We start from the raw sequence: 23024 nt of genomic DNA, 5'->3' as shown, positions 1-23024 counted from the left end.
TGCCCCACAAGCCATTCCCCGCATCTGGCGTACCAACTCCCAACTCAGGCCTTCTACGAACATAATACTTGCACAGGTTTAGGGTTGAAGTGCATTCAAATGGGATCTTCTCTTCTGGCCTCTCAGGAATATCTTATGTCTTGCCTTTTAAAATGCTCCTCCGGGTGTCAAATCGCAGATTTTTTGATATTTCGACAGACGTCCCCTACAAACTTTCAGGGAACGACTGTGGTGCGCCAGGGGTTCACTATTTTCATGACAACTCCAAAGATAAACCACCCCCCCCCCAACATAGGAACGAGAAAGCGGCAAAAATGGGGCTGTGAGCAAGAAGTGAAGAAGATGCCAGAATGCCCGTCAGTATCGTTCCAGGATCCACTCCCGTCGCTTATCCTCCCCCATATCGCTCAGCATATTCAGCTCGGCCTCCTTCACTGCAGCGTACCGCTCAATGAGCTCGCGGCCCAGATAACCCGTCAACTCCTCGTCGGCCTTCAGCGCTTCCAGCGCCTCCCCCACGCTGCCGGGGAGCAGCTGGGTCACATTGAGCTCCTTCCTGTCGTTGTCTGTCAGGTTAGCGGGGTCTATCTCGCAGTCTCCCCAGATGAGCTTCTCCCTGGCGACGACGCCGCGAGTCCCCGCGGAAAGCACCGCTCCGAGAGCCAGGTACGGATTGGCGAGCCCGTCCAGGGTCTTCAGCTCCCAGTGGCTGCCCTCAATCTTTCTGAGGGCCGTCTCGCGGTTCTGGGTGCCCCAGGCGACCCACCTTCCGCCGGCCCAGCAGCCATCAACGAGCCTCTCGTAGCTTGCCGGGTTGCTATACGTGAAGGCCGTGATCGCTGGCAAGTGCTTCAGTATCCCCGCGTAGAAACTCTCGTAGACCTCCGGTTTTGAGCCCTGGGGCGAGGAGATGGACATGTGGACGTGGGATGCCGTGCCGCAGGCGTTCGCAAATGGCTTAGGATAGAGGGTCATGCGGAAGCCGGCCTCTGTCGCCAATGCCGACATGACCTCCCGCGCGTGAAGGAGGGTATCGACCGCCTCCACAGGCGGCAGATGTGGCAGAATGAGCTCAAACTGTCCGGTTGCGCTCTCGGCATGCAGCTGCTCGACGTGGATGCCCATGACGGCAAGCTCTCCCACCATGTTTCTCAACAGGGCGGAAACCCTTGGGTCGGTAAGGGACCGCGAGGCGGACCAGGCATGTCCGTCTGTAAGTAGAGTGCGATATCGATTCGGCTCCCGTCCGTCTAGGCGTTCAAGTAGAAGGAACTCGATCTCGAAGCCCAGGAGATACGTGAGGCCGTTCTCGGCGCCAAGTTCCACCGCACGTTGGAGGAGTGAGCGAGGGCAGAATGGGATCCTGGAACCGTCCTGTTCACGGAAGTCTCCCTGCATGCTGATATGCCCGTTGAGAGGGCCGAGTCTCAGGGACGAGAAATCGGGGTGGAGCCGGTATTCGCCAGTCGCGACCATGCCTGGGACGGGCCAGTCGTTTTGCAGCAGCCAGAGAGCAGCCTTGGTGATTCCGATATCCGTGGATTTACCTTCGTCTAGCAAAGACATGAACTTCCTCATGGGCACCATCCTCATCCTTGGGCTCGCAGTAAGATCGTTCCAACAGATTCTCACAAAGTCAGGCGTGCTTTGGCCCCGGAGGAAGTTCCGGAGCAAGTCCAGGTCGGTGAGATATCTGTTGACCTCCAAGTTGCCCGAGGGCTCCTCAGCCAGCTCCGCGAAATCCAATTCCAGATGGTACAGCTTGTTTGAGTTCCGAAACAGGATGTCACGGACAAGCTCGATTGCGGCTTTCCAGCCTATCTGCCCTGTACGGACATAATCGCATAAAATCTAAAATAAAGAAACAGATCAGCTTAGTCTAGGCGGCCCCTATGTCCGGCTCGAACCTACAGTTTCCAGCAATTCGCGGACCTGGGCGATAGCCAGCAGGTAAGTCTCAGGGAACCAATGCCCGTCGGTGCTCCATAGCACTTTTGACCACGGGCAGAGCTCGAGGATCTGGCGGACAACGCTCTCCTGGCCATCGAGGCTGACGAATGGGAACACCTCACCGATATCAGCATAGACATTGGCGTAGACACTGGCCAAGTAGCCGGCTTCGCGGGTGAAGGGATAGCTGGCGTGTAGAAGAACGATGGGGACAGTAGGGTATTCCCGGATGAATTCCTGGAGGTGAGACGGCGACGCTCTAGTCAGGGTGATGTCGTTGTCACCAAGACCTGTGTGGAATTGGATTGGTTTCTTCCAGCGCGATGCGCTCTGTTGAATCAGCGTGGCTGCACGGTGGACAAAGAGGTCGTTCAGACCGTCATGCTGGAGTCTCTTGAATGGTCCTGGGCCTTGGAAATCGTTGAAGATGCTGATAAGTGACTCTCGGGCGGTGGAAACGTCGACAGCTCTCGGAATATCAAGCCCTGTGCGGTAGCAGATGACGGACTTGAACGCGACAACATCGGGATGGTCAATGGCTGCTCTGATGTTGTCATCGAATTCGTCGACTACTTGGTCGAAGACATTGTCGACTGCTCGGGTTGATGTGTCGAGCAACAGGAGGTGCCGATTGATGATGCTGGCAGCCACGGCCTCGATGCGGACAATGCGCTTGCAGTTGCTCCGAGTGTAGTCATCATGCCACGAGTACTGATAAACGTCATCCTCGTTGTCGAGTCCATCGTCGATGAGAATGGTCTCAATGCCATCGAGACACTGAGCGTTCCAGTCCTCAGGGGACTCAATACGCCTCTGCTCAATGGCGGCGACGACGGCCTCCCAGGTCAGGTTGCAGCTCAAAAGGGTGCCAAGCTGCTTGACGGCTCGAAGATGAGCCAGACTGGTGAGAGAAGCATCGATAGCGTCGCCAGATGCCTCGGTTGTAATTGATAGAAGCGGGTGCTGGCTGAGAGCTTCAGGCTTGAGGAGAGGATGTGCATGGTTGTCGATGATGGGCGTGCGTCGAATGGCGCGGACGACGCTCTCAAGTTGTGATGGAGTCCCTCCAGATCGACCGCCAACCCAGGATGCCATGACGAATGTGTAATCAGCCTGGCGACTTCACGATAGACTTGAGGTTGCTGGAGCTTTAATCGTCGTTGCCGATATGCGTTAATCACATTCCCCGCCGTAGAGAGAACCAATGAGGTCTGCTGACTCCAAGAAGTAGAACATTACAGCACTACCCTGCGTGTGATCGATGTCGTAAGCTTTGTACGCACGATATCGTCATAAGGCTCCGTTTTAGTATGGACGACTGCATCCCGCCCCAGGTACGTATGTACATGCATATAAACAACCTCCATATTTTGTAAGGCTGCCCAATTGGGTAGGTACCTGGCTAACTTCCCTTATTACCATCCATGGATGTTCCTTCTACGCCTTCTACGGAAGTACGATCCTAGGCACTACAACCATCAGACTGTCAATAATTATCCCTTCTCCCAGTGTGACAGTATGGCTGAACGTACTATTTGTTTTTGGATCAGCTAAACCAGTACACGGGCGTCGATCTCCAGCAGAGGATACATGCCAGGGATAATCTCCTTTCGCACGAACTCGGATCTTGTCTTAGACAACTTAGACAGCATCCACCTCCCAGATGAGAGCTACTGGAAGTTGGTTGTGATGGCCCTGCAGGCCATTGACAAATCAGACGCGGCTAGCTTCATCGCGGTAAGTAACTTCTGCTGGCGTTGACAATGACGGCGCTCCTGGCAAGACACTTATACCCCAAGGTCAACAGTATTATACGCAGATCTGTTGACACCCGAAATGCGTGGTTCTTGGCAGTATACCCGTGGCAGGCGGTGGTTTGCACGATTTTCTCAGTATCTCCTACCATGCATATACCTATGCGACCCTCAACAACGGAGATCGGAGCTCTTCGTGGCTGGGCCGCTTCAAGTCAATTGAGGGCTATACACAGGATGCAGTCCATCTGCTGGACCATAGCCCCGGAAGCCTGGGGACGTCGTTTAAGCCAGGAGCCGAAAGCGCGTCGTCCTCCTTAGACACGAATCCCTTCAGCATGCCGCGAGTCCTTACCCGCCGCCTGAGATCAACTAGGGTTGCTGATTTTTCGTTTCATTTTAGAAACCAGACGAAAAATGGAAAAGAGACAGGAGACACACAAATATGTTTGGATATCAGACATCGGGTCAGCCAAAGGCTTGGTTGCTTGGCGAAACAAGAGTGAGTTATATCTCTTGGCGGCCTGGGTCACGGACCAACCCGGAAAAGCCAAGTCAAGTCAAGCATCACTTGGCTGCCGCCAATTGTCTTGGCCTTAGCGATCGATGCTAGGCATACGGATACCTAGATCTCGAATTGGCGTGGTACGTAGTGACGGAATCCGCCAATCCACAACGAAGTTGCAAATGTACGGATACGAACTGAGCTTCGCAGTCACTTCTCGCACCGTATGCACTGGAATTATCAATTTAGATAGGTACTATATACGATGTATACGTAATCTGTATACAACAGCCTGATCGCCCTAGTTTAATTTCCAAGCTGGTCGCACGTGTGCCCAGCCAAAAACTGACCCTGCCAATCGAAGGCCAAGACATGTCCCGGCGACTTGCGTCCGTATCCACAATAGAATGGCGGAACGAGAAGAGAAGGTACTTCGATCTTGCCGGATTGATGTTATAGCATCTCATACAAATTTGCTAACCGGTACTAATGACCTCCCTCCTTTCTCACGGTACCTCCCACATTCTACCTCAGAGGGCCCCCCTTGTCGCTCAGTCAGTCCCACCTGTCAACACTGCCACCAACAGGTTCAAGTTTCTTTCATCCAACTTTGAGCAACCCCCTTCAACCGGCGTAATCGACCAAACCTCGCGATAACCACACTTTCGCGGCTCCTCTCACTACTTTTCATGGGCACAACATAACTGTTCGCGGTCCAGAGTTTTGCACGTCCCTTTTGCTCTTTTCACCCTAGTCACTCGCTTTAAATCCAACCGCCCAGTCGTCATGAAATCGCCAGTAACTCGTGTAGCAGCCGCTGTCCTGGTCGGCAGTGGGCTTGTAAATGCCGCATACAGCATCGGCAGTGATGGTATGGTTTAACTCCGTTTGCCGATGGAAACCTGTCTCATTCCTACGACAACTCACCCATCGATCACCCCGGCTAACCCGAGACCAACAGCCGAGATCAAACAGACATCGAAGCAGCTCGCGGCCGACCTCATGGCGTATTACCACGGAAACGAGCCAGGACAAACACCAGGAATCTTGCCAGGGCCGCCACCTGCTGGCGACTACTACTGGTGGGAAGCAGGGGCGATGTGGGGTGCCATGATAGATTATTACCACATGACGGGCGACGACACCTACAATGCTCTCACGACGCAAGGAATGCTGTTCCAAGTCGGTCCCAACGACGATTACATGCCGCCAAACGTTACCGCGTCTCTGGGAAACGATGATCAGGGCTTCTGGGGCATGTCTGCTATGCTCGCCGCAGAAAACAACTTCCCCAACCCTCCCGACGACCAACCGCAGTGGCTGGCGTTAGCCCAGGCCGTGTTTAACACCCAGGCGAACCCTGATAGGCACGACGATACTTGCAATGGTGGTCTGCGGTGGCAGATTCCTCTGTCCAACAACGGGTACAATTATAAGAACAGTGAGTTGGCTGCGATATCTGCCCGGAGAAGGCCTGTTGTTGTAGCTGACTCGTGAAAGGCATCGCCAACGGATGTTTCTTCAACCTGGGTGCCAGACTTGCTCGGTATACCGACAACCAGACCTATGCGGACTGGGCTGAGAAGACGTGGGATTGGGTCAGGGGCGTTGGCTTGATGAACGCCGATTACCAGATCTATGACGGCGCCCACGTCGAGCACAACTGCACGGATATCAACAAGGCGCAGTTCTCTTACAACGCTGCCATCTACCTGCTTGGAGCCGCGTACATGTATAATTATGTACGCTCTCGCCCTTCCTCTCCCCTCGGTTACCTTTGCCCTATACGAGCTTTCTCATGACTAACTATCCCCGGACAGACCGACGGCAGTGAGACGTGGAAGGAGAGAGTTACGGGTCTGCTTGACAACACCATCAATACCTTCTTCCCAGACGGCATTGCCTACGAGATCTCCTGCGAGAAGCACATGACTTGCACCACCGATATGCTGAGCTTCAAGGGCTACCTTCATCGCTGGATGTCCACGACGACTCAGATTGCGCCCTTCACCAAGGAGAAGATTTCGACCGTCCTTCAAACGTCGGCAGCGGCAGCTATTTCGCAATGCACCGGCGGAACCACGGGCCGGGTTTGCGGGTTCAAATGGTCCACAAAGACGTATGACGGAACTCAAGGCGCCGGCCAGCAGATGAATGTATTGGGTGCAGTGTCGTCCCTTCTCGTCGGCTCTGCCAGGGCCCCGGTCACGAACTCGACAGGCGGAAGCAGTCGAGGCGATCCAAATGCCGGCAGCCACGGAGATGATTTCAACAAGAAGTCCAGGCCAATCGCAACCGGCGACAGAGCTGGCGCCGGAATTCTCACCTTCATAGTCCTAGGCGCGGCAGTGGGTACGTTTGGCTGGATGAGCACCGGGGTATGACGTGCACCTTGAAGTTCAACTACCCATCATTGGTCTGGATTCCGTTATATATAGAACCGCTGTGGCAAGGACTGCCACAACCAAACCTGCATTATGGTTTTACCATTTCCCTTTTTCTTTGTCGGTCTTCTTTTCCCCCTTTCACCTGGCTCTGTCCTTGCAGGGCAAACTGGCGTTCACGGTGGATGGATGAATACGTGTCTTTGGGGAGGATGATGCTCACCTCGCGGTCAATTGTTTCCATTTCCTGCCAGGGGCAGGGGCAACCTGTTCGCTCTTTTTTTGCCATGTAGCTTATTTCCTCCATTCGCAACATACCAACAGGGGAGCAGAGGAACATACTTTAGTACTAATGTAGAAACGCATTTCTATCTTTCCATGCTCCTTCGTTGGCGTGCGTTTTCTCCCGCGGAGTCAACTGTTTCATCTCACGCTGGTAGGAGCTTCTCTAGTGGAGATGTCGGCTCTAGCTGGCTAGAGCATTGCGTTGCACTGGGCGTTTCAGACGTCCTTTTCCTTTCTCTTCCCATAAACTCCTCCTGTTTACCTGTTTCGAAGGTTGATATTGTCTTAATACGCGACTAGAAAGCATTGATTGGAACTGTAAGGCGATAATAACGCACAGCAGGTTTTATTTCTTGGCCTTCATTCTCGGCAAGGCTCGGATCGCATCTCGTCCAGACTTTGTATCCCACCTTCGGCTGAATTTCCCGGGGATGATCACGAACCGGCCCAACTGATTGGATCCAAAATCACATCTACCCAACCACGACCCGACTTGTTCGTCCGGTCCCGAGTCAATTATATTATTATTATCAAGCCTCAGCCCATCAACAACCGGCGATCCAACCCGGGCCCTCAATGGCGCCCCCCGACCTCGCCGACACAACCATCTTCCCCACCTTCGCCGACTGCCCGGAGCCCTCCCCCTCCTCCCCCACCCCAACCCAACCCTGGTACCTCCTCGGCCAAATCACCCACGACATGACAATCACCAAGCCCACCCTCGTCCTGGCGGACCGCTCGGGCGCGCCCTTCGCCCTCGTCTTCGACGGCCACGGCCACGGCCACGGGCGCCTGCCCGAGTCGGCGCCCCCGGAGGCGAGGGGCCTCGACCTGCGCGCCAGGGGCCTCCGCAGGGGGGCGACGGCCGTCGTACCCATGGCCGAGCGGACGCCGCCCGCGGCGGAAGGGGGTGGTGGTAGGGGGTTTGTGCGCGTGCCGGCCGGGGCGGAGGACGTGGTTGGGGCTGTGCCGGGCCCGTTGGAGAGGGTGGTGGATGTTGCGGGAAGGATGAGGGCGGGGGATGCGGGGGAGAGGTGTGGGAGGTGTGGTGGGGAGGGGGAGGGGGGAGGGGAGGGAGGGAAGGTGGTGCTGAGGAGGTGTACGGGGTGTGGGGAGGTGAGGTATTGTTCTAAGGTGAGTTTCTCTATCTATGTGGTGAGGTGTCGTGAGGGGGGTGGTGATGTGCTGACCTTGTTTTGTTAGGACTGTCAAGTTGAGGACTGGAATGCCGGCGGCCATAAGGGGGACTGTAAGATTTTCAAAGCTCTCAATGACATATGGAAGTGAAACTTGGGGGTCATATCCGGGCTCTACTGTAATTCCCTTGAAATCATTATTCTGCGATTTCCATCTGATTCTAGTCAGGACCCAACCTTATCGGAGCTGCCTAGCCGGAGGGTGGTGGCATGATGCGGGGTCCGGAGTTCATTTGCCGGACCTTACGGATCCCGCCAAGGTGACTTGGCGGTCCTGCGACCAGGTCCTCATCCGATATCTATAGATAGCCGGTCGTGGCAAAATGCCTTCCGAGGTACCTAGTGCTAAAATCCCATTGCAGGGGAAGTATATATCTTCTTCACTGCTCCTTCTAGCTTTGGACCTTCCCTGTTTATTTACTCCATACGCCCTGTCCTGTTAAACCTTGCCGGCTCCCCCGAAAGATAACCAGCGTTACCTTGACCCCCTCCAAAAACACCCTCCCGGATATACAGAACACCATCGTCACTCCCTCCACCATGGCGGCAACCAAGAAGAGTGAGTTCGCCCTCAAGGCCCAACCCGAGTACATGGCCCTCGACCCAGCCTTCAAGCCGCTCCCCAAGAACGGGCACCTCTCGGAGATCGACCCGGAGTTCGCCACGATGCTGCCCGCGGTCGAGGACGCCATGGCCGGCCTGTGGGCCTTTAGCGAGTGGGCGCCCTTCCGGCAGGCGTGGCTCGCCCCGGGACCCCTGCCCGAGGGCTGCCCCGAGGAGGGCCGCGACGTCGTCACCGAGGTGCGCCGGGTGCCGGTCCGGGACGGCGCCGAGGTCGAGATCAAGGTGTACAGGAGGAGCGGTGGTGGTGGTGGTGGTGGTGCCGCGCTGGTGCTGAAGACGCATGGTGGCGGTTGGGCTATCGGGTCGCACGTCACTGAGGAGGCGGAGAACTTGATGCTGGCGGGGAAGTCGGGGGTGGTGGTCGTCAGCGTCGATTACCGGCTGTGAGTCTACTTTGGTCGACCGAGACTAGGGGATGCCTGTCTGGGAGTGGCCGGGGAAGCTGATCATGCGTGATAGAGCGCCGGAGTACCCGTTCCCGACACCTATTAATGACAGCTTTGACGTGTTGAAATGGGTAGGAAACCCTAGCAATGGGGAATAGAATTCTTACATTGTGGACTGGGAGCTGACGATGCACAATAGTGCAAAGCAAACGCATCCTCACTCGGCGTTGATCCGGAGAGGATTATCCTGGCTGGTGGGAGCGCGGGAGGCAATATGGTTAGTCTGAGAGACCGTGAGAAAACTCGCCCCCTTTTGACTAACCTCGATATGTTTGCCCCGCAACGCAGGCTGCGGTGCTCGCGCTCAAAGCCAGAGACGAGGGCGTGACGGGCGTCATCGGGCAGATCCTCAGCTTCCCCGTCAGCTGTCACCCAAAGTTCTTTGACAGCGTCAAGGACAAGTACGAGCTCGGCAGCTACCAGCAGAACTACAACGCCCCCGTGGTAGGCATCTTGAAGATGGAGTTCTTCTGGGACGTCTACGAGCCGAAGCCGAGCCCGGACCCCTACCACTCGCCCCTGCTGGCTAAGGACCTGAGCGGCCTGCCACCTGCCTGTAAGCTTGGCGCTTGCTATCACTTCCCTCCGCTTCTAGGTGTCGTTCCAGCTAACCCCCTGATCTCGCAGTGGTCCAAGTCGCCGGCCTCGATCCCCTGCGGGATGAAGGGATTGCCTACGCGGAGGCTCTCAAGGCGGCCGGCAACGACGTCACGCTGTACACCTACAAGGGGCTGCCGCACGTCTTCCCTAGTTTCCTGGTTACTCTGCCGCAGACGAAGGAGTTTTACGAGAGGCAAGCTGCCTTCGTTAAGGGGTTGCTGGAGAAGTCAGCAAAGGCTTAGGTTATCGGGTGCCAGAGGTGGTCTCGGTATGTACATACGTTATGGAATATGGCGCAGGTAGCGAGTAGTTGAGGTGTTGTATTCGGAGCATCAATTGGCTCTAGGGGCCTTCCAAGCCCCCAAGGTAACACTGTACTGCAGTAGCCGGTTCAATGGCACCGAATTTGACCGGATGTATCCTCGGGTTTGAAGCTCGTAGATGCAGCCTTTCCTCGTGTCGTATTCGACCTGAGGTGGATAATCGAGCATTTGACACAGCGATGTTGGCCGATAGAGAAATACATCAGCCATCGTAAGGATCATAACGAACTCGAGGATAACGAACGATGCAAGGAAACACGCTTGGAAGAAGAGCAATGAGTCTCGCTATCACAATGCACTAAATAAAACAGACCCCAACGCCCTCCTCTCACCTGGCCCCGACCGCAACACGCCAATTTCCAAGCACCCCTAGATTCTTCCCCCCAAGCCCCAGACCAACTACAGCGCCGCCGGCGCCGGCGCCACGACGCCAGCCTCGGCCTTCAGCGCAGCCATCTGGCCCGCCATACTCACCCCCGTGCCCTTTCGCTCCTCAAGCACTTTAGACCAGCGCCTCGCGTCCTCCCCAGCGGGGCCCTCCGGCGGCGGCACCCCACCCTGGCCGTCGTCGGGGCTATCAAGGCCCAGCACCTCCATCAGCTCAGGCACCTCAGCGTGGTCGCGCGTCGTCTTCATCCGGTGACACCACGTGACCCTCTTCTCCTCGACGGGACACGTCTCCCCCACCTCCCCTCCCTCCGGCGGCGACGTCAACAGCCCCGCCGCAGGCTCGAACAGGAACTCCCCGCCAATCTGCCTCTGGTCGCCGGCGCGGCCGACGAGGCCCGTGCGGATCTGCCTGAGCCCCTGGGCCACGGACTCGAGGGAGCTGCGGAGCAGGCTCTTGCCGCGCATGTATGCGGGCCGCGAGCCGAGGGCGAGGGTGCGCACCATGCCGAGGTCGGCGTACAGGCGGCGCTCGGGGTCGGCGTACACGGGGAAGGCGGTCCCCGTCGCCGAGGCGTACATGTCGATCAGGCCCGGGTCGCCGCAGCCGATCACCGCGACGGAGGTGCTCACGGGCAGCTGGAGGAGGGTCGTCGGAGTGATGGAGGCGGAGAGGGCGCGGAGGTATTCTTGGCAGTTCTGCGGCGGGGGTTGGGTGGGTTAGCTGGCTGTTTTTGGCCCCCTTTGCCCCGGTCTATTTCGCTTTGGCGAACGCATGCTGGCTTACGGCGCAATCATGGTATGGTATGTGGATAGTTGGTGGATGTGGGTGGGTGTTGTGGCTTGTTTGGAAGGGGGTTTGGACTTACACCGCAGAAGAAGTGCCGTACAAAGATGATCAGGACGCGCCTCGCCACGTGCCTCCCCGTGTACAGGCTCTTGAACGGATGCGATTTCCCATCTCGGTCTAGCACGACGTAGTTCTCGATCTTGCGCAGCGTCGCTGCCGACGGCAGCTCGTTATTGCTGTCGACAGAGCCGTCGAAGTCGATCGGGCTGACGCCATCATCCCTGGCCGCCTTGTCTGCCTTCCCCGTCTTCTGCGGCGGTGCTGTGGGAGGAGTGCCCTGGGCGACGGCGGGGGCTGCACTAGTTGTATCCTGGGCTGGTAGTTGTAGGGGCGGAGCGGGCTTGGACCCATCCGTATCTCCTTCCGTCGCAGTCGCGTCGTTTGTCAGCCAAGAGTCGTGCGGGAGGGCCTTTCCCTCCTCTCCTAGCTCCAACGCCGTGCCCGCTGGCGGATCCGATGATATGACCATGGCGGGGCTGACAGACTGGCTCTGGACCTTGATATGTATGACGTTGGGGTAAGAGAAGCTTGGCAATTGTTATTGACACTGTCCGGGCAGACCTAGACGGCGATATGAGAGACCAAAACTCGGGAATTTCACTTCCAGGTGGGAACAAGGTTGGATATCTAGGGGGAGGACGTCACCTACAGGCGGAAGAAGGTATCAACAATGCAGGTAGGTGGCAGCAACAAACCAAGGCTTCAGAGGAAACCCTTTTCAAACCACTCAGCAAAACCTACCACCGCCCAAGAGCCCCGCACTGTCTTAAGAACGAGGACCCTGTCTGTTTCACTGTCACGAACGTCGCACCGCAGGGCCAGGGTTGGTGATCTCTTTCCATTGGCCAATGAGAGAACCGGGAAAGGGGGTCAGCTACCAAGCAAGGGTTAGCTAGGTAGGTAGCTTCCTGGAGATCTGCGAGTTGAAGCAGGCAATCCGAGATGACCATTTGTTGCTGCTCAACGACGACCACGCCCTTTAGTTTCATCCGTGTGTGAAGACAGCAAGGGAGACATCTGTTTATGTTTTGACTCGGAAAACACCAAAGCTGCAGGTCGCACTCTGCGGAAGCGAATTGTAACGAATGTATATCTATTTCGACCATGACGCATCGATCGGTTTCTACCTAATAAAGAGTGACTTTTCTGTTGGTGTCCTGGCTAGAAACGAGCCCCAGAACGGGCAGGCATCTAACCAGGTCACCCTACGGGTCGGAGAAGACAAAAAAGGCAAAAGCCAAAAGCCAAGAGGTAGGCTAGAAAAGAGTGTGCTGTGCGCTGTTCCCTCTCGACCACTAATCCTCCCGCAGCCTCTGTTGGAAGACGCATCTCCAGATGGCCTGACCAGTAAGAGGCCGTAGTGACTACGACCTTTCCTTCCACGACGTGGGCACGAGCGTGAGCAATCTGTAGGCATTACTCCACGCCATTCCACGTCTCTTCCTCTCTCCCCCCATCTCTCACTCCCCCGCTTTCCCTCTCTCCCGTGCTCGTGCTCCCAACTTTAACAAAACTCCATAATCTGTCGCAAGATCGGCTGTGCCCCTGCTCAGGCCTGTCAGGCATGTGTCGAATGACAGCCCATACCACCTGATGGCGGACTTATTTTTTCCAGATCAGACAGGATCTGCTGACGGGGGTTGGACGTGTGGCTGGCCTGGGTCCGGCTAGAGAGGGGGAGGAGGCATTCCGCTACAAGGCACTGGCAGCTGTCCTGAGAGGTTTAGTCCCAAGCATGGCGGCTTGGATGGCCTCAGTGCGGTACTCGACCAGCTCGATAGGGGCGGGGGCAAAAGGCTTTCGCGCTTCACGATGCCAAAAGATGTTGTCGCAGGACTCGTCGTGAAAGAGGTTTCAACCGATGATGGTCCTTGCAATTCCCGCCCCCACCTCAATCATAGCCAGAACCAATTTGGCTAGCAAACGCAGTGCTGACGCTCTTCTCGTCGTCGTCATAGCGGCGACCGTATCCGTTCCCCTGTCCCATCCGGCCACTGCTCTCGACGTACTGCTTGAGACGATCACTCTGGCTGTATGATGCCGGCCGAGCCGACCCAAGCGTCTCAACCAAGCTGGCGCCCAGGCTCGCTCCTCCCTGTCCGACACCCTTTCCGCCGATCACGCTGTTGCTGGCTTCGGTGAACTCGCTGTTGGCGACACTCTCGCCGGCGACGCTCTCGGTGGCACGACCCCGGCTCTTGGTGCCCGAACGGCCAGTGGGATGCACGCCGGGCAGGCCGGGCCACTGGTCCGGATTGAAGTTTGAGAACATGTGAGGGTAGGCAGAGCTCAGGCCAGCACCACCGAGTGCGGAGCTGTGGATGGACGAGACGTCGTCCGGAATGTACGACATCATCGATCCCGTATCGTAGTCTCGGATCGACCCATTCATGCCGCTGCTGCCGCCGTAACGGCCGTTCGAATAGCCCGCAGAGGGGTACTGCGGCTGCACTGCTGTGGAGCGCTGGGGACGGTAGTTTATCTTCGGGCGGCCGAATTGAAGGAGCGAGAGCTGAAGGTTGGTAAGGGGTCCCTCGACGAGGCACTTCCGGTCCTTGAAATGGACGAGGAGATGATGCCAGAGCTCGTGCTTAGACAGGACCTTGGGATTTCCGATGATAACGAGTCCGTACTTGGCACGAGTCAGGGCGACGTTGAGACGGCGCGGGTCGGACAAGAAACCAATGCCCTGGTTTTCGTTGGATCGGACGCAGGAAAGGACGATGAAGTCCTTCTCTCGGCCCTGGAACGCGTCGACCGAGGCCACCTCGACTTCCTTGTAGAACTCCTTCTTGAAGGTGCCCGTGTTCTGCATGGTACTAACAATGTAGCTTCGCTGGCCCTCGTATGGAGTGATGACGCCGATATCAGCCGGCTTGACGCCGGCCTTGAAGAAACGGGTGACAATCTTCTCGACGTTGGATGCTTCCGTACGGTTGAGATACGAGGTGCCGGATGCCGAGATCTCCTCATTGCCAAGATTCGACCAGAACATCATGGGCATGTCGGCAACCGGCCAGGGGAAGTCCACGTCTCGACGGAGCCGCTCGTGGATGGTGACGCCGTTCTGCAGCGATCCCTCGTAGAACATGTTGGAAGGGAACTCGGAGAGGCACGGGTGCATTCGGTACTGCACGTTCAGGCGGATGGGCGTGAGGCCCAGCTTCACCAGCCGTTCAAACAGAGATTGGTTGAGGCCGGCCTTGGCGGCTTTCTTGTTCATGATGACGGGCCCCAGCTGCTTGTGATCGCCAACGAGAACCACCTGCTTGCACCCCAGGACGAGAGGGATCATGCATTCCGGCTCGGCCGACTGGGTAGACTCGTCGATCAAGACATTTCTGAACTTCATCTTGGACAGACGAGGGTCTCCAGCACCCACACAGGTACAGCAGACGACGTTGGCGGAGCTGAGGATTTCGCGCTCCGCAGCTCGGGTAAGCTGCTTGAACTTCTTCTCGTCTTGGCTGGACAACTCGTTGAGCTCGCTCTTCAGCTGGGTGAGCTTGGTCAACTCCACGTTACTGTCGTACATCCGGACTTGCTCGTGCAGGGCGAGGAAGCTGACGGAGGACTCGACATCCTCCCGAGACTTGGCCGTTAGGCGGACGACCTTCAGACCGGTGTGGTGAATGCGCTCGCAAAGTTGGTCGACAGCGACATTAGACGGGGCACAGACGAGGACCGGGCTAGTCTTGGCCAAGTGGTAGATGATGGTTGCCGAAGTGACCGTCTTTCCCGTTCCTGGCGGGCCCTGGATCAGGCTGAGGGGCGTGGACAGGACCGTCTTGATGGCCGTGATCTGGCTGCTGTTCAGCGCGGGCAGGCCGGGGGCAGTGAACTGCTTGGGGAGCTGTGGCTTCATGGGCGCAACAGCAACTTCGTGGCCGAGGAGCTTGTGGAAGATGTAGCCCGATACGCTCATCTCATCGACCGCAAAGGTCTTCATCGCCAGCTGCATACGATCGTAAGAGGTGGCCTTCCAGACGTAATCGGCCGAGAAGTTGTGCGTGCATTCGGTCGGGATGGACTTGTCGTTGCCGGACTTGCGCAACTCGAGCGTCACCTCGTCGGACTGGTTATTGGGGATCTTGATAACGTAGCCCACGCCTTCCCAGGGAGGGCGGAGCTCTCCCTTATACTTGAGCCGCATCTCGTCGCCCACAGCCAGCTTGACGTCGCCAGACTCGATCTTAGGGAGTATAAAGCTGGCCAAGTGCTTGTTGTTCAGTCCGTAGTCCCAGCGGACCTGCAATCCGTCCTCCGACTGAGCTTCTTTGAGCTTCTTATCATAATCCGATTCCATCTTCACGAGAGGGCCAAAAATGTTCTGGTAGTGGTATGGGTCATCGTATTTGAGGAGAACAGGGTGGGGGTCGTCATCAATGCCACCGCCCTTCTCTAGATCCGAAACGGTGGCGCCTGGAACCTCCTTCCAGGTCTCCTCGAGTCTGGCAATCAGAGGGGGGTTCAGGTGTCGAGCACGAAGCTGCTCAGTATCGGTGGGGGTGGCAACAAGCCAGGGGAGGAATGATCGGTCCTCAATCAGTGGCTGCCATCTCGAGATATCCCAGCTCATGTCCTTGGACGAGGTGTTCGCAGCGCAGGGCTGGCGGCACAGGAGTACAACAACCGTGTCGGACTTGGCAGGGATGAACCCAAGGAGGAAGACATTCTTGGTACCGCAATTGTAACATTCGAGGACCGTGTCTCCAAGGGCAGACTGAGGGTGAAGCTGGACTTCCTTGTGTCGAGCTCTGACGAGGTGATTGACGATGTGCGATGAGGTCGAGTTTCCTCGGGCGCTGCAGAACCACTTGCTGCAAGAAAGACACTTGACAACACAGCCGGGGGAGTGGATGCCACAGTATCTTGAGAGTATGTTAGACGTGCAGTCCTATACCGTAAGCTTGTGAGGGTGTCCACTTACGCGCAGGCATGAGCGGGCAGCTCTTTGTCCTCTTCCGGGGCATTCAGCTTCAAGTCTTTCATGCCATCAACTGGCACACTGGCCAGGCTCTCCTCATCGTCGTCGTCGAAGACCTCCGTCTCATTGTCCTCGTCGTCCTGGCGCCGTCTGGCGTTTCCCAGCCCGCCGCGTGCTCCACGGCCGCCGTACGCGCCGTAGAGCAGACTCTCGTCGGGATCGATAGTGGACAGCTCATCAGAACCACCGGCCTTGATAGCGGCAGCCGAATCGGAAATGAGGTGGTTCCCCAGGTGGGTAAAGGCGCCCTCCATGGTGATATGATGGGGAGGAATGGGGAATTCTAGGGAATGGGGATCGCGCTGGGAGGACCTGCTTAACGGACGAGTGAGCTTAAATACCACCAGCTGGGGCAGACACGTAGAAAAGCTTCTCCCCAAGGTTTGGCTGGGAAGGCAATGCAGGCCAGGCTAGAGGTCCGTCTAGGATTTACCTCAGCATGGGCGGGGAGAGAGGGACCTTACCTCTTGTACGAGATTTGGAATATTTGCAGCCGCGCTGGCTCGGGGTTGGTGGAGGAGAAATCAGTGAAAGTCAGGAAATGTGCAGGTGTCACATCATCACCAAATGGGTTATGAGTGGCTACTGTGCGGCCATGACATGCAACATGAGCCTCTTCCTTTCGTCGCGTTGCTTTTCGTGTTTGCCGTGGTTTGCGATTTTCGAGGCGACGGAAATTAGTGAGCAATGCCGATGCGCGGATGGGCAGAAATTCACCTGTGGCGTGTGGTGGGAAAACCAGTGAAAACCAGGGGTGTGAATATTGCCCATCTAGGTATAGCGTCCGGAGCACTCCGATAAGATAAGAGCCTCCGGCTAGGTTGGACTTTTTTTTTTCGGAGGGGAAGGTTTTGATGGAGTGCTAGGATTCTGACGCGAGAGCATCTATCGACAGTTCAATACATGTATCGATTGATCTTCGCAACCAAACAGCAAAGATGATTGTAAGTTCGCAATTCTTGTTTATTTGCCCCAGTGCTCTTGCTAATACGAGTTCTCAATTTCTAGCGTAAACAAGCCCGTCAAAGAAGAGATTGTAAGCTTTGGTTGCAACCCCCTAAGCTTGAGGGCCACGCTCACCGTCTCCTCCCGTCTAGATCTCTACCGCCGGGCACTTCTGCTTCGTGAGGCGGAAATAAGCGAGAAACGTGCAAAACTGAAGGCCTCCCTGGCGACCGGAAAACCGCTGGATCCTACGATTGCGAACGACAAAGAGCTGCGAAAGGACCTGGCCTACGATGAATCACGGCCAGACACCGTTGAGCTTGATCTGGACGATGAATATCAGGCGCTTTCAGGAATTGTGGAACCTCGAGTACTGGTCACTACAGCTCGAGACCCTTCGAGTAGACTAAGCGCCTTCTCTAAAGAGGTTCGTCGAGTCCCCTCTGTCTCGAGTCCCCTCTGTCTCGAGTCCCTGACGTGAGCATTTGCAGCGGGCTGACCAGACTTCAAGATACGGCTGCTGATCCCCACCGGTATTCGGCTAAACCGAGGAAATCTAATCCTCCCGGAGATCGTGAGATCCGCTCAAGCTGCTGGGCTGAGCGACCTAGTCTTAATGCACGAACACAGAGGCGTTCCATCAAGCCTCACTATTAGCCATATGCCTCACGGCCCTACCGTTTCCTTTTCGCTCCACAACGTTGTGTTGCGACACGACATACCGAATTCTGTTCGAGGGACAGTCAGCGAATCGTTTCCGCAGTATGTGGCCCCGGAGACGTAGAGTCTACCTCGGGAGAGAGCCTCCATACCCCCTTGAGACTATGGATGCTGACTCGTGATGTCCATAGCCTCATATTCGAAGGCTTCAATAGCCGACTCGGGAAACGCATCCAAAGAGTGCTCCAGCATCTCTTTCCCCCACGCGACCCCATAACCGCCAAGAACAAGGTCGGCAACCGAGTGATCACATTCGTCAACCAGGACGATGTGATCGAGGTTCGGCACCATGTTTTCGTCAGAACCTCATATCAGTCTGTCGAGCTATCAGAGGTCGGACCGCGCATGTCGATGCGGCCGTTTGAGATCAGGGGTGGCACCTTGGACAACAAGGATGGAGATGTGGAGTGGCACCTGAACCAGTACACCAGAACGAGCCGGAAGAAGAACTATCTCTAAAGAGAGGTCACGCTCAATGGAAACTTCAAGACCCATCCCATACACCACTTCCAAGTTGCACCTCAACAGGCAGCGGCCAACTGGCGCGCTAAGCAGGGTTACCATCGCCGAGTTGCCGTTGAAAAGCACAGCGAGGCTGAGGCCATGAAAGACTCAGTTGAGATAGACGGCCATGTGTACCGGCACGCGGCGAGGCGGTCAGAAGAAACCCTACGAGCCTTGCCAATATGGGACCACACTAGGGAGCGTCTTTCTGCTACGAACAGAGGAAGGTTGGGTCGGTATGGATCTGCAGTTTGGGGATCTATTCGGACAGGTGAATTGCGCAGGGTGTGAGCTCTTCTCACTGCGGCTGATACAAATGAGAACTGATGGGCAGACCCTGGAAAGGGGTCAGGCATGCAGTTGGTGAAGCAATAGCCCACTGATTGGAAGGGACTACCTATGGCTGATGGGTAGTTAGAGACATCACGGTTGGTGGCTTTAGCCTTGCGGCGTCAACCAGGCCTGGACTTTGTACGGAAGAGGAATGATGGGCGGCGGGATGCATGGTCATCCTGCTGTTGAGATTCTAGAAACGGCGCTATGTGAAAAATGCCAACTCAGCATCATTATGACTGATCTGATGAGAGCAGTCACCGTCCTGACTGTAATGTGATGTGTCGTAATACTACCAAGCAAAGGGTTCCATGTTTCTAGCCGGATAGCAATTGCTAGATTAGGCAGAGGCTTGATACTTACGGCCCTGATTTGATGTGCCTAGGGAACCAAAAGAAAAAGAAAACAAAATAAAATCAAACGTTGCCAAGCGCTGGCAGAAATTTGAATAGTGCGCTTCAAGTAACCAACCATAGGAAGAAAAAGAAAAAGAACCGGCATATGTACGCGGGAAAACTGATAGATGCTGGGAAGAATATAGATAGTAAAAAGAGAAGTGACAAGAACCCAAAAAAAATGAGTTCTCCCGAGCCAGAATCGAACTAGCGACCTTTCGATAAGCATCGCATGCAAGGTTGCATGCAAAGTTACAGTCGAACGTGATGAACCAACTACACCATCGGGAGAAAAGACCGCAGTTAGCTGCGACCCGAATTGATCTGTCATAGGGTTCGGTATTCTCCCTTATATCGACGCACATGTTCAAAGAAGTGAAAAGTAATGAAAGGGAAAAAAAAAGAATTGGTTGAATCTCCCGAGCCAGAATCGAACTAGCGACCTTTCGATAAGCATTGCTTGCAAGGAGCATGCAGAGTTACAGTCGAACGTGATCAACCAACTACACCATCGGGAGGATAACCATGACCGCAGTTGGCTGCGACCCGAATTGACTGGTAGTTAGGTATTCTGCCTTATATGGCACAAAATTTTCTCTCCAGACATTAGTTCGCCCCACTCCTCTGCGCTAGGTACCTAATCGAAGGTAAGTGGTTGCAGAGCTGCTTTGGACATCCTCATCGTTTTTTAAGACATCCGTACGCGCTATCAAGACGGAAGCCATGGAAGCAGGTACGAATGGCCACAACTTGGCAAGAACAGTTATTGCTTATATGGATTCATTGGGCTTAGGTACGCATCTAGATATTTATGTGACATTGTAGCACCTAACAGATCCGTGGGTCAACCATTTCATCATTTTCATCTTCCACGTTTCCTAAGTACTTGCACCAAATATCCATTCCGACGTGAGCATTGAGAGAAGCGCAGTTCTAGTTTTCAAGGGCGTCATTGCTACACCAACGCCTGGGAACAGTTTTTGAGTTCTAGACCCCTCGCGCCGGGCTTGTTTCGGCAGCCCACTTGCGTCGCATGTACTTGGGTACGTACCTACTGCGTACAGAAGACGGAGTACGTGTACATGCAAGGGAAATTACGCTGCGCCTCGAGGATCATTCCACCGACGCCCCCCCACCTGTTCAAAGCTTCTGCCTTCGGATATTCTTTGGTCTCATTAGCCACATAAACTCTATTGGCGGCTTCCCAGTGTCATTCGGCTGTCAGCAACACCGCTTCCTCAAACATCGCATCAATTCAGCGCATCCCGAGTAATCCGGAGCAGCCATCATCATGTCCTACGGCAATCCCTACCAGAGCAATCCCTATAGCCAAGCGCCCACGACCGAGGCAGGCTATGGCTATAGCGAAGTGAGTTGACATTGCAAAGCCAAGAACACTCCCCGTCCTCCCGCCCGTCTTCCCGCAGCGTATCGCTAGCCTCTCTCTGGCCCAGCTCGAGCTGCGGCCTTGCGCGCGCGTGGTCGCTCGAACTGCCCGAACAAGCATGTGACACGATCGATGGACCGGGCTAATATGTTGTTGTTGTTGCGCACTCGCAGGAGCAGCACGAGATGCAGCCATACGGCCAGCAAGAAGCACCCGCACCGGCGGCGTACACCCTCTCGCAAAACGACTTCCTGGCACGGGTGGCCCACGCGCGGAATGAAATCGAGTCCCTGACGACGGACGTGCAGCAGATCGCGGCGCTGCACCAGCGGTCACTGGGCAGCAGCGACGGGTCCGCGGCCCGCCAGCTCGACGCCCTGGTCGCCCAGACGCAGCTGAAGAACACGTCGATCCGCGACCAGATCCGGAGTCTCAAGCAGGACGCCGAGCGGACCACCGACGCCTCCCGTGGTCTCAAGTCGACCCAATTCAAATCCCTCAACAACGACTTCAAGAACAAGCTCCAGAACTACCTGCAGGAGGAGCAGCAGTACAAGGAGAGATATCGCGAGCAGATCGCCCGCCAATACCGCATCGTCAACCCCGAAGCCACCGAGGAAGACGTCAGGGAGGCGGCCGACAGGGACTGGGGAAATGAGGGTGTCTTCCAGACGGCGGTATGTTCGCATCCACTCTCCCATATTCTCCTGCCGTTCCTTGAAACTTGCACTAACGCTCTCGCCCTTAGCTGCGCACTAACCGCTCCGGTCAAGCATCCGCGGTTCTCGGCAACGTGCGGGCGCGCCACAACGAGCTGCAGCGGATCGAGCAGTCGATCGCCGAGCTGGTGAACATGTTCCAGGACCTGGACACGCTGGTCGTCCTGCAGGACCCCGTGGTGGAGCAGGTGGAGGAGCGGACGGAGCAGACCAACGCCAACATGTCCAAGGGCACGGAAAACGTGGACAGGGCCATCGTCAGCGCCCGCCGCACCCGCAGGAACAAGTGGATCTGCGCCGGCATCGTCTTGCTCATCATCATCGCCATCGCCCTCGGCGTCGGCCTCGGCATCAGCTTGACGAAGGGGAAGAGCAGCAGCTAGGGCGATGATCCTCTTGCTCTCGTCTTTCTTTGATGACCTGGCCGGCCCGCGGATGCCCCCTCGTACTGCCAGAGTTGATCCCAACCTGCTTGTTTACCGGCAGATGTTTTGTTTGGGGGCCCCGCCCTGTTCCCCTGGCGTGGAGGGCATTCGAATCCGGGTGGGGAGCTGGAAGGAGTGAGGAAGCGAGCAAAAGCAGAATAAAATCGTGCAGGAGCGGCCCCCTTCCCGCCAGGAGAGGGCCATGTCAACGGTGACATCCGGGCCCGGCGATGACGGTGTCTCCCGTGGCCCTCTCGAGACCGCCCTCACTTCCTTTTCTTTGCCTACGAAAAAACCTACACGGCGTAATAAATACTTGGCTATCCCCCTACAGCAACGGCATGGTCCTGTTTCTCCGCGTTTAGATGCCGTCGGGTTTTTTCTTCTTTTTCTGCTACGAACGTTTTTCTTTTTTCCCCTCCCGTCGTCGCTCTACTATTAGTTACTAATTTCTTTCCATCCGCTGGGGAGAAGGCTTTTTGAGCTGCACCCTGGCTTCTCAAGCAAACCGGGAGGGGGGAGGATCAGGGGTCTTCTGTAGGGGTTTTCTGTTCTCTCTTCGTCTTGGGAGAGGAGGGAGGGACTGCTTTGTTGTTGGTGTTTGTATATCGGCTTCGTAGTCACAGACCTCCTTAATGTACATATATAATTTATATATTTACATACTCTTGTCCCCTGGTCCTGGCTCGCTTGTAATGTGTATGCTCACTCTCATCATGGGATAAAGAATTCCATGTTTCTCGTAGGAAGTGAGTGAGTGAGTGAGCGTCATATGTCCCCTCGAGGTCCGCAGCTTGGCGAAGCCCAGGGGCGGCTGGTCTAAAACGGTACCGAGGAAGAGTAGGTAACAGCTATTTCTTACAGGATCTGATCTAGTCCCTACCCTACCCTAATGTAACGCAACGGAAGAGTGACGAGTGTCAAGTATTATCTATGTACAGTAAACAATGGACGGGAAAAAAAAGAAGATTCCGCGATCCACGTTGAGTTGTCTGGCAAACCCCAACCCAATTCGGGGCTCCAGAATGCCCGCTTTCCTCCCCCAACCACCTTTTTGGATGAATGCGAAGCTCGGGACTCGGGACTCTCTTCGTTGTCGCGAAGGCCCGAGAAAAATATCCACATGACACCTAATTACCACCGAGCAAAGTGTGTTGTATTTCGAAACGCGGGCTCCGTCTTGGTTGGGTGCTCCCTAAACCTCGACTTCGACCTCGACCTCCCACTTCTCAACCTAAACAGACAATATCTTGGGGGGGGGGGGGGGGGGGGGGGGGGGGGGGGGGGGGGGGGGGGGGGGGCGGG

At 55.9% G+C, this 23024-nt stretch overlaps 8 protein-coding genes and 2 non-coding genes across 10 annotated transcripts; 5 read left to right on the top strand and 5 right to left on the bottom strand.

The window, feature by feature from the left end:
- Positions 1-210: 210 nt before the first annotated feature.
- Positions 211-3379, bottom strand: QBC33DRAFT_226013 (glutamine synthetase/guanido kinase). The gene is made up of 2 exons (XM_060422810.1): positions 1912-3379; positions 211-1851 (listed from the first exon to the last, which is right to left on the bottom strand). Exons 1-2 carry the CDS (start codon positions 3043-3045, stop codon positions 358-360), a joined length of 2628 nt encoding a protein of 875 aa, XP_060287212.1. The 5' UTR covers positions 3046-3379; the 3' UTR covers positions 211-357.
- A 1530-nt stretch (positions 3380-4909) lies between these two features.
- QBC33DRAFT_225966 (glycoside hydrolase family 76 protein) lies at positions 4910-6639 on the top strand. Its single transcript, XM_060422809.1, has 4 exons — positions 4910-5080; positions 5171-5650; positions 5710-5951; positions 6030-6639. The coding sequence occupies exons 1-4, from the start codon at positions 4996-4998 to the stop codon at positions 6591-6593; spliced, it is 1371 nt and encodes a 456-aa protein (XP_060287211.1). The 5' UTR covers positions 4910-4995; the 3' UTR covers positions 6594-6639.
- An 815-nt stretch (positions 6640-7454) lies between these two features.
- On the top strand, positions 7455-8497 carry QBC33DRAFT_597606 (uncharacterized protein; the record flags this gene model as incomplete). Its single annotated transcript, XM_060431935.1, has 2 exons — positions 7455-8012; positions 8082-8497. 2 exons carry the CDS (start codon positions 7455-7457, stop codon positions 8163-8165), a joined length of 642 nt encoding a protein of 213 aa, XP_060287210.1. The 3' UTR covers positions 8166-8497.
- On the top strand, positions 8431-10031 carry QBC33DRAFT_225926 (alpha/beta hydrolase fold-domain-containing protein). The gene is made up of 5 exons (XM_060422808.1): positions 8431-9081; positions 9158-9215; positions 9284-9361; positions 9433-9700; positions 9772-10031. Exons 1-5 carry the CDS (start codon positions 8615-8617, stop codon positions 9984-9986), a joined length of 1086 nt encoding a protein of 361 aa, XP_060287209.1. The 5' UTR covers positions 8431-8614; the 3' UTR covers positions 9987-10031.
- A 346-nt stretch (positions 10032-10377) lies between these two features.
- QBC33DRAFT_225854 (uncharacterized protein) lies at positions 10378-11863 on the bottom strand. Its single transcript, XM_060422806.1, has 2 exons — positions 11324-11863; positions 10378-11153 (listed from the first exon to the last, which is right to left on the bottom strand). Exons 1-2 carry the CDS (start codon positions 11771-11773, stop codon positions 10467-10469), a joined length of 1137 nt encoding a protein of 378 aa, XP_060287208.1. The 5' UTR covers positions 11774-11863; the 3' UTR covers positions 10378-10466.
- Positions 11864-12958: 1095 nt separating this feature from the next.
- Positions 12959-16790, bottom strand: QBC33DRAFT_225905 (regulator of nonsense transcripts 1). Its single transcript, XM_060422807.1, has 3 exons — positions 16756-16790; positions 16235-16593; positions 12959-16175 (listed from the first exon to the last, which is right to left on the bottom strand). The coding sequence occupies exons 2-3, from the start codon at positions 16543-16545 to the stop codon at positions 13196-13198; spliced, it is 3291 nt and encodes a 1096-aa protein (XP_060287207.1). The 5' UTR covers positions 16546-16593; positions 16756-16790; the 3' UTR covers positions 12959-13195.
- A 356-nt stretch (positions 16791-17146) lies between these two features.
- On the top strand, positions 17147-18464 carry QBC33DRAFT_225802 (Brix-domain-containing protein). Its single transcript, XM_060422805.1, has 5 exons — positions 17147-17235; positions 17300-17327; positions 17389-17663; positions 17748-17998; positions 18088-18464. Exons 1-5 carry the CDS (start codon positions 17230-17232, stop codon positions 18413-18415), a joined length of 888 nt encoding a protein of 295 aa, XP_060287206.1. The 5' UTR covers positions 17147-17229; the 3' UTR covers positions 18416-18464.
- Positions 18465-19375: 911 nt separating this feature from the next.
- QBC33DRAFT_t25 lies at positions 19376-19479 on the bottom strand. The gene has a single exon. It is a non-coding gene; the product is annotated as a tRNA-Tyr (tRNA).
- Positions 19480-19603: 124 nt separating this feature from the next.
- QBC33DRAFT_t24 lies at positions 19604-19706 on the bottom strand. Its single transcript has one exon. It is a non-coding gene; the product is annotated as a tRNA-Tyr (tRNA).
- A 620-nt stretch (positions 19707-20326) lies between these two features.
- Positions 20327-21799, top strand: QBC33DRAFT_225794 (putative snare domain-protein). Its single transcript, XM_060422804.1, has 3 exons — positions 20327-20557; positions 20749-21252; positions 21324-21799. The coding sequence occupies exons 1-3, from the start codon at positions 20480-20482 to the stop codon at positions 21675-21677; spliced, it is 936 nt and encodes a 311-aa protein (XP_060287205.1). The 5' UTR covers positions 20327-20479; the 3' UTR covers positions 21678-21799.
- The last annotated feature ends 1225 nt before the right edge of the window (positions 21800-23024 follow it).

Source organism: Phialemonium atrogriseum (genome assembly GCF_030411735.1).
Source record: "Phialemonium atrogriseum strain 8032-3 unplaced genomic scaffold QBC33scaffold_3, whole genome shotgun sequence".
Lineage (NCBI taxonomy): Eukaryota > Fungi > Ascomycota > Sordariomycetes > Cephalothecales > Cephalothecaceae > Phialemonium > Phialemonium atrogriseum.
Note: the sequence above shows the minus strand (reverse complement) of the source record. Positions and strands in the feature narration are given on the sequence as shown.

Excerpts from the sequence above, each read along its gene's own strand:
- QBC33DRAFT_225966 (XM_060422809.1), top strand. The coding sequence starts at position 4,996 with ATGAAATCGCCAGTAACTCGTGTAGCAGCCGCTGTCCTGGTCGGCAGT. Across the intron at positions 5,651-5,709 it reads CGGGTACAATTATAAGAACA|GCATCGCCAACGGATGTTTC; the intron begins GTGAGTTGGCTG and ends GACTCGTGAAAG. Across the intron at positions 5,952-6,029 it reads CCGCGTACATGTATAATTAT|ACCGACGGCAGTGAGACGTG; the intron begins GTACGCTCTCGC and ends ATCCCCGGACAG.
- QBC33DRAFT_225854 (XM_060422806.1), bottom strand. The coding sequence starts at position 11,773 with ATGGTCATATCATCGGATCCGCCAGCGGGCACGGCGTTGGAGCTAGGA. Across the intron at positions 11,154-11,323 it reads TACGGCACTTCTTCTGCGGT|AACTGCCAAGAATACCTCCG; the intron begins GTAAGTCCAAAC and ends CCCCCGCCGCAG.
- QBC33DRAFT_226013 (XM_060422810.1), bottom strand. The coding sequence starts at position 3,045 with ATGGCATCCTGGGTTGGCGGTCGATCTGGAGGGACTCCATCACAACTT. Across the intron at positions 1,852-1,911 it reads TCCGCGAATTGCTGGAAACT|ATTTTATGCGATTATGTCCG; the intron begins GTAGGTTCGAGC and ends TCTTTATTTTAG.
- QBC33DRAFT_225905 (XM_060422807.1), bottom strand. The coding sequence starts at position 16,545 with ATGGAGGGCGCCTTTACCCACCTGGGGAACCACCTCATTTCCGATTCG. Across the intron at positions 16,176-16,234 it reads CTGCCCGCTCATGCCTGCGC|ATACTGTGGCATCCACTCCC; the intron begins GTAAGTGGACAC and ends CATACTCTCAAG.
- QBC33DRAFT_225802 (XM_060422805.1), top strand. Across the intron at positions 17,328-17,388 it reads AGCCCGTCAAAGAAGAGATT|ATCTCTACCGCCGGGCACTT; the intron begins GTAAGCTTTGGT and ends CCTCCCGTCTAG. Across the intron at positions 17,664-17,747 it reads TAAGCGCCTTCTCTAAAGAG|ATACGGCTGCTGATCCCCAC; the intron begins GTTCGTCGAGTC and ends CCAGACTTCAAG.
- QBC33DRAFT_225794 (XM_060422804.1), top strand. The coding sequence starts at position 20,480 with ATGTCCTACGGCAATCCCTACCAGAGCAATCCCTATAGCCAAGCGCCC. Across the intron at positions 20,558-20,748 it reads CAGGCTATGGCTATAGCGAA|GAGCAGCACGAGATGCAGCC; the intron begins GTGAGTTGACAT and ends GCGCACTCGCAG. Across the intron at positions 21,253-21,323 it reads AGGGTGTCTTCCAGACGGCG|CTGCGCACTAACCGCTCCGG; the intron begins GTATGTTCGCAT and ends TCTCGCCCTTAG.
- QBC33DRAFT_225926 (XM_060422808.1), top strand. The coding sequence starts at position 8,615 with ATGGCGGCAACCAAGAAGAGTGAGTTCGCCCTCAAGGCCCAACCCGAG. Across the intron at positions 9,082-9,157 it reads GTCAGCGTCGATTACCGGCT|AGCGCCGGAGTACCCGTTCC; the intron begins GTGAGTCTACTT and ends CATGCGTGATAG. Across the intron at positions 9,701-9,771 it reads GAGCGGCCTGCCACCTGCCT|TGGTCCAAGTCGCCGGCCTC; the intron begins GTAAGCTTGGCG and ends CTGATCTCGCAG.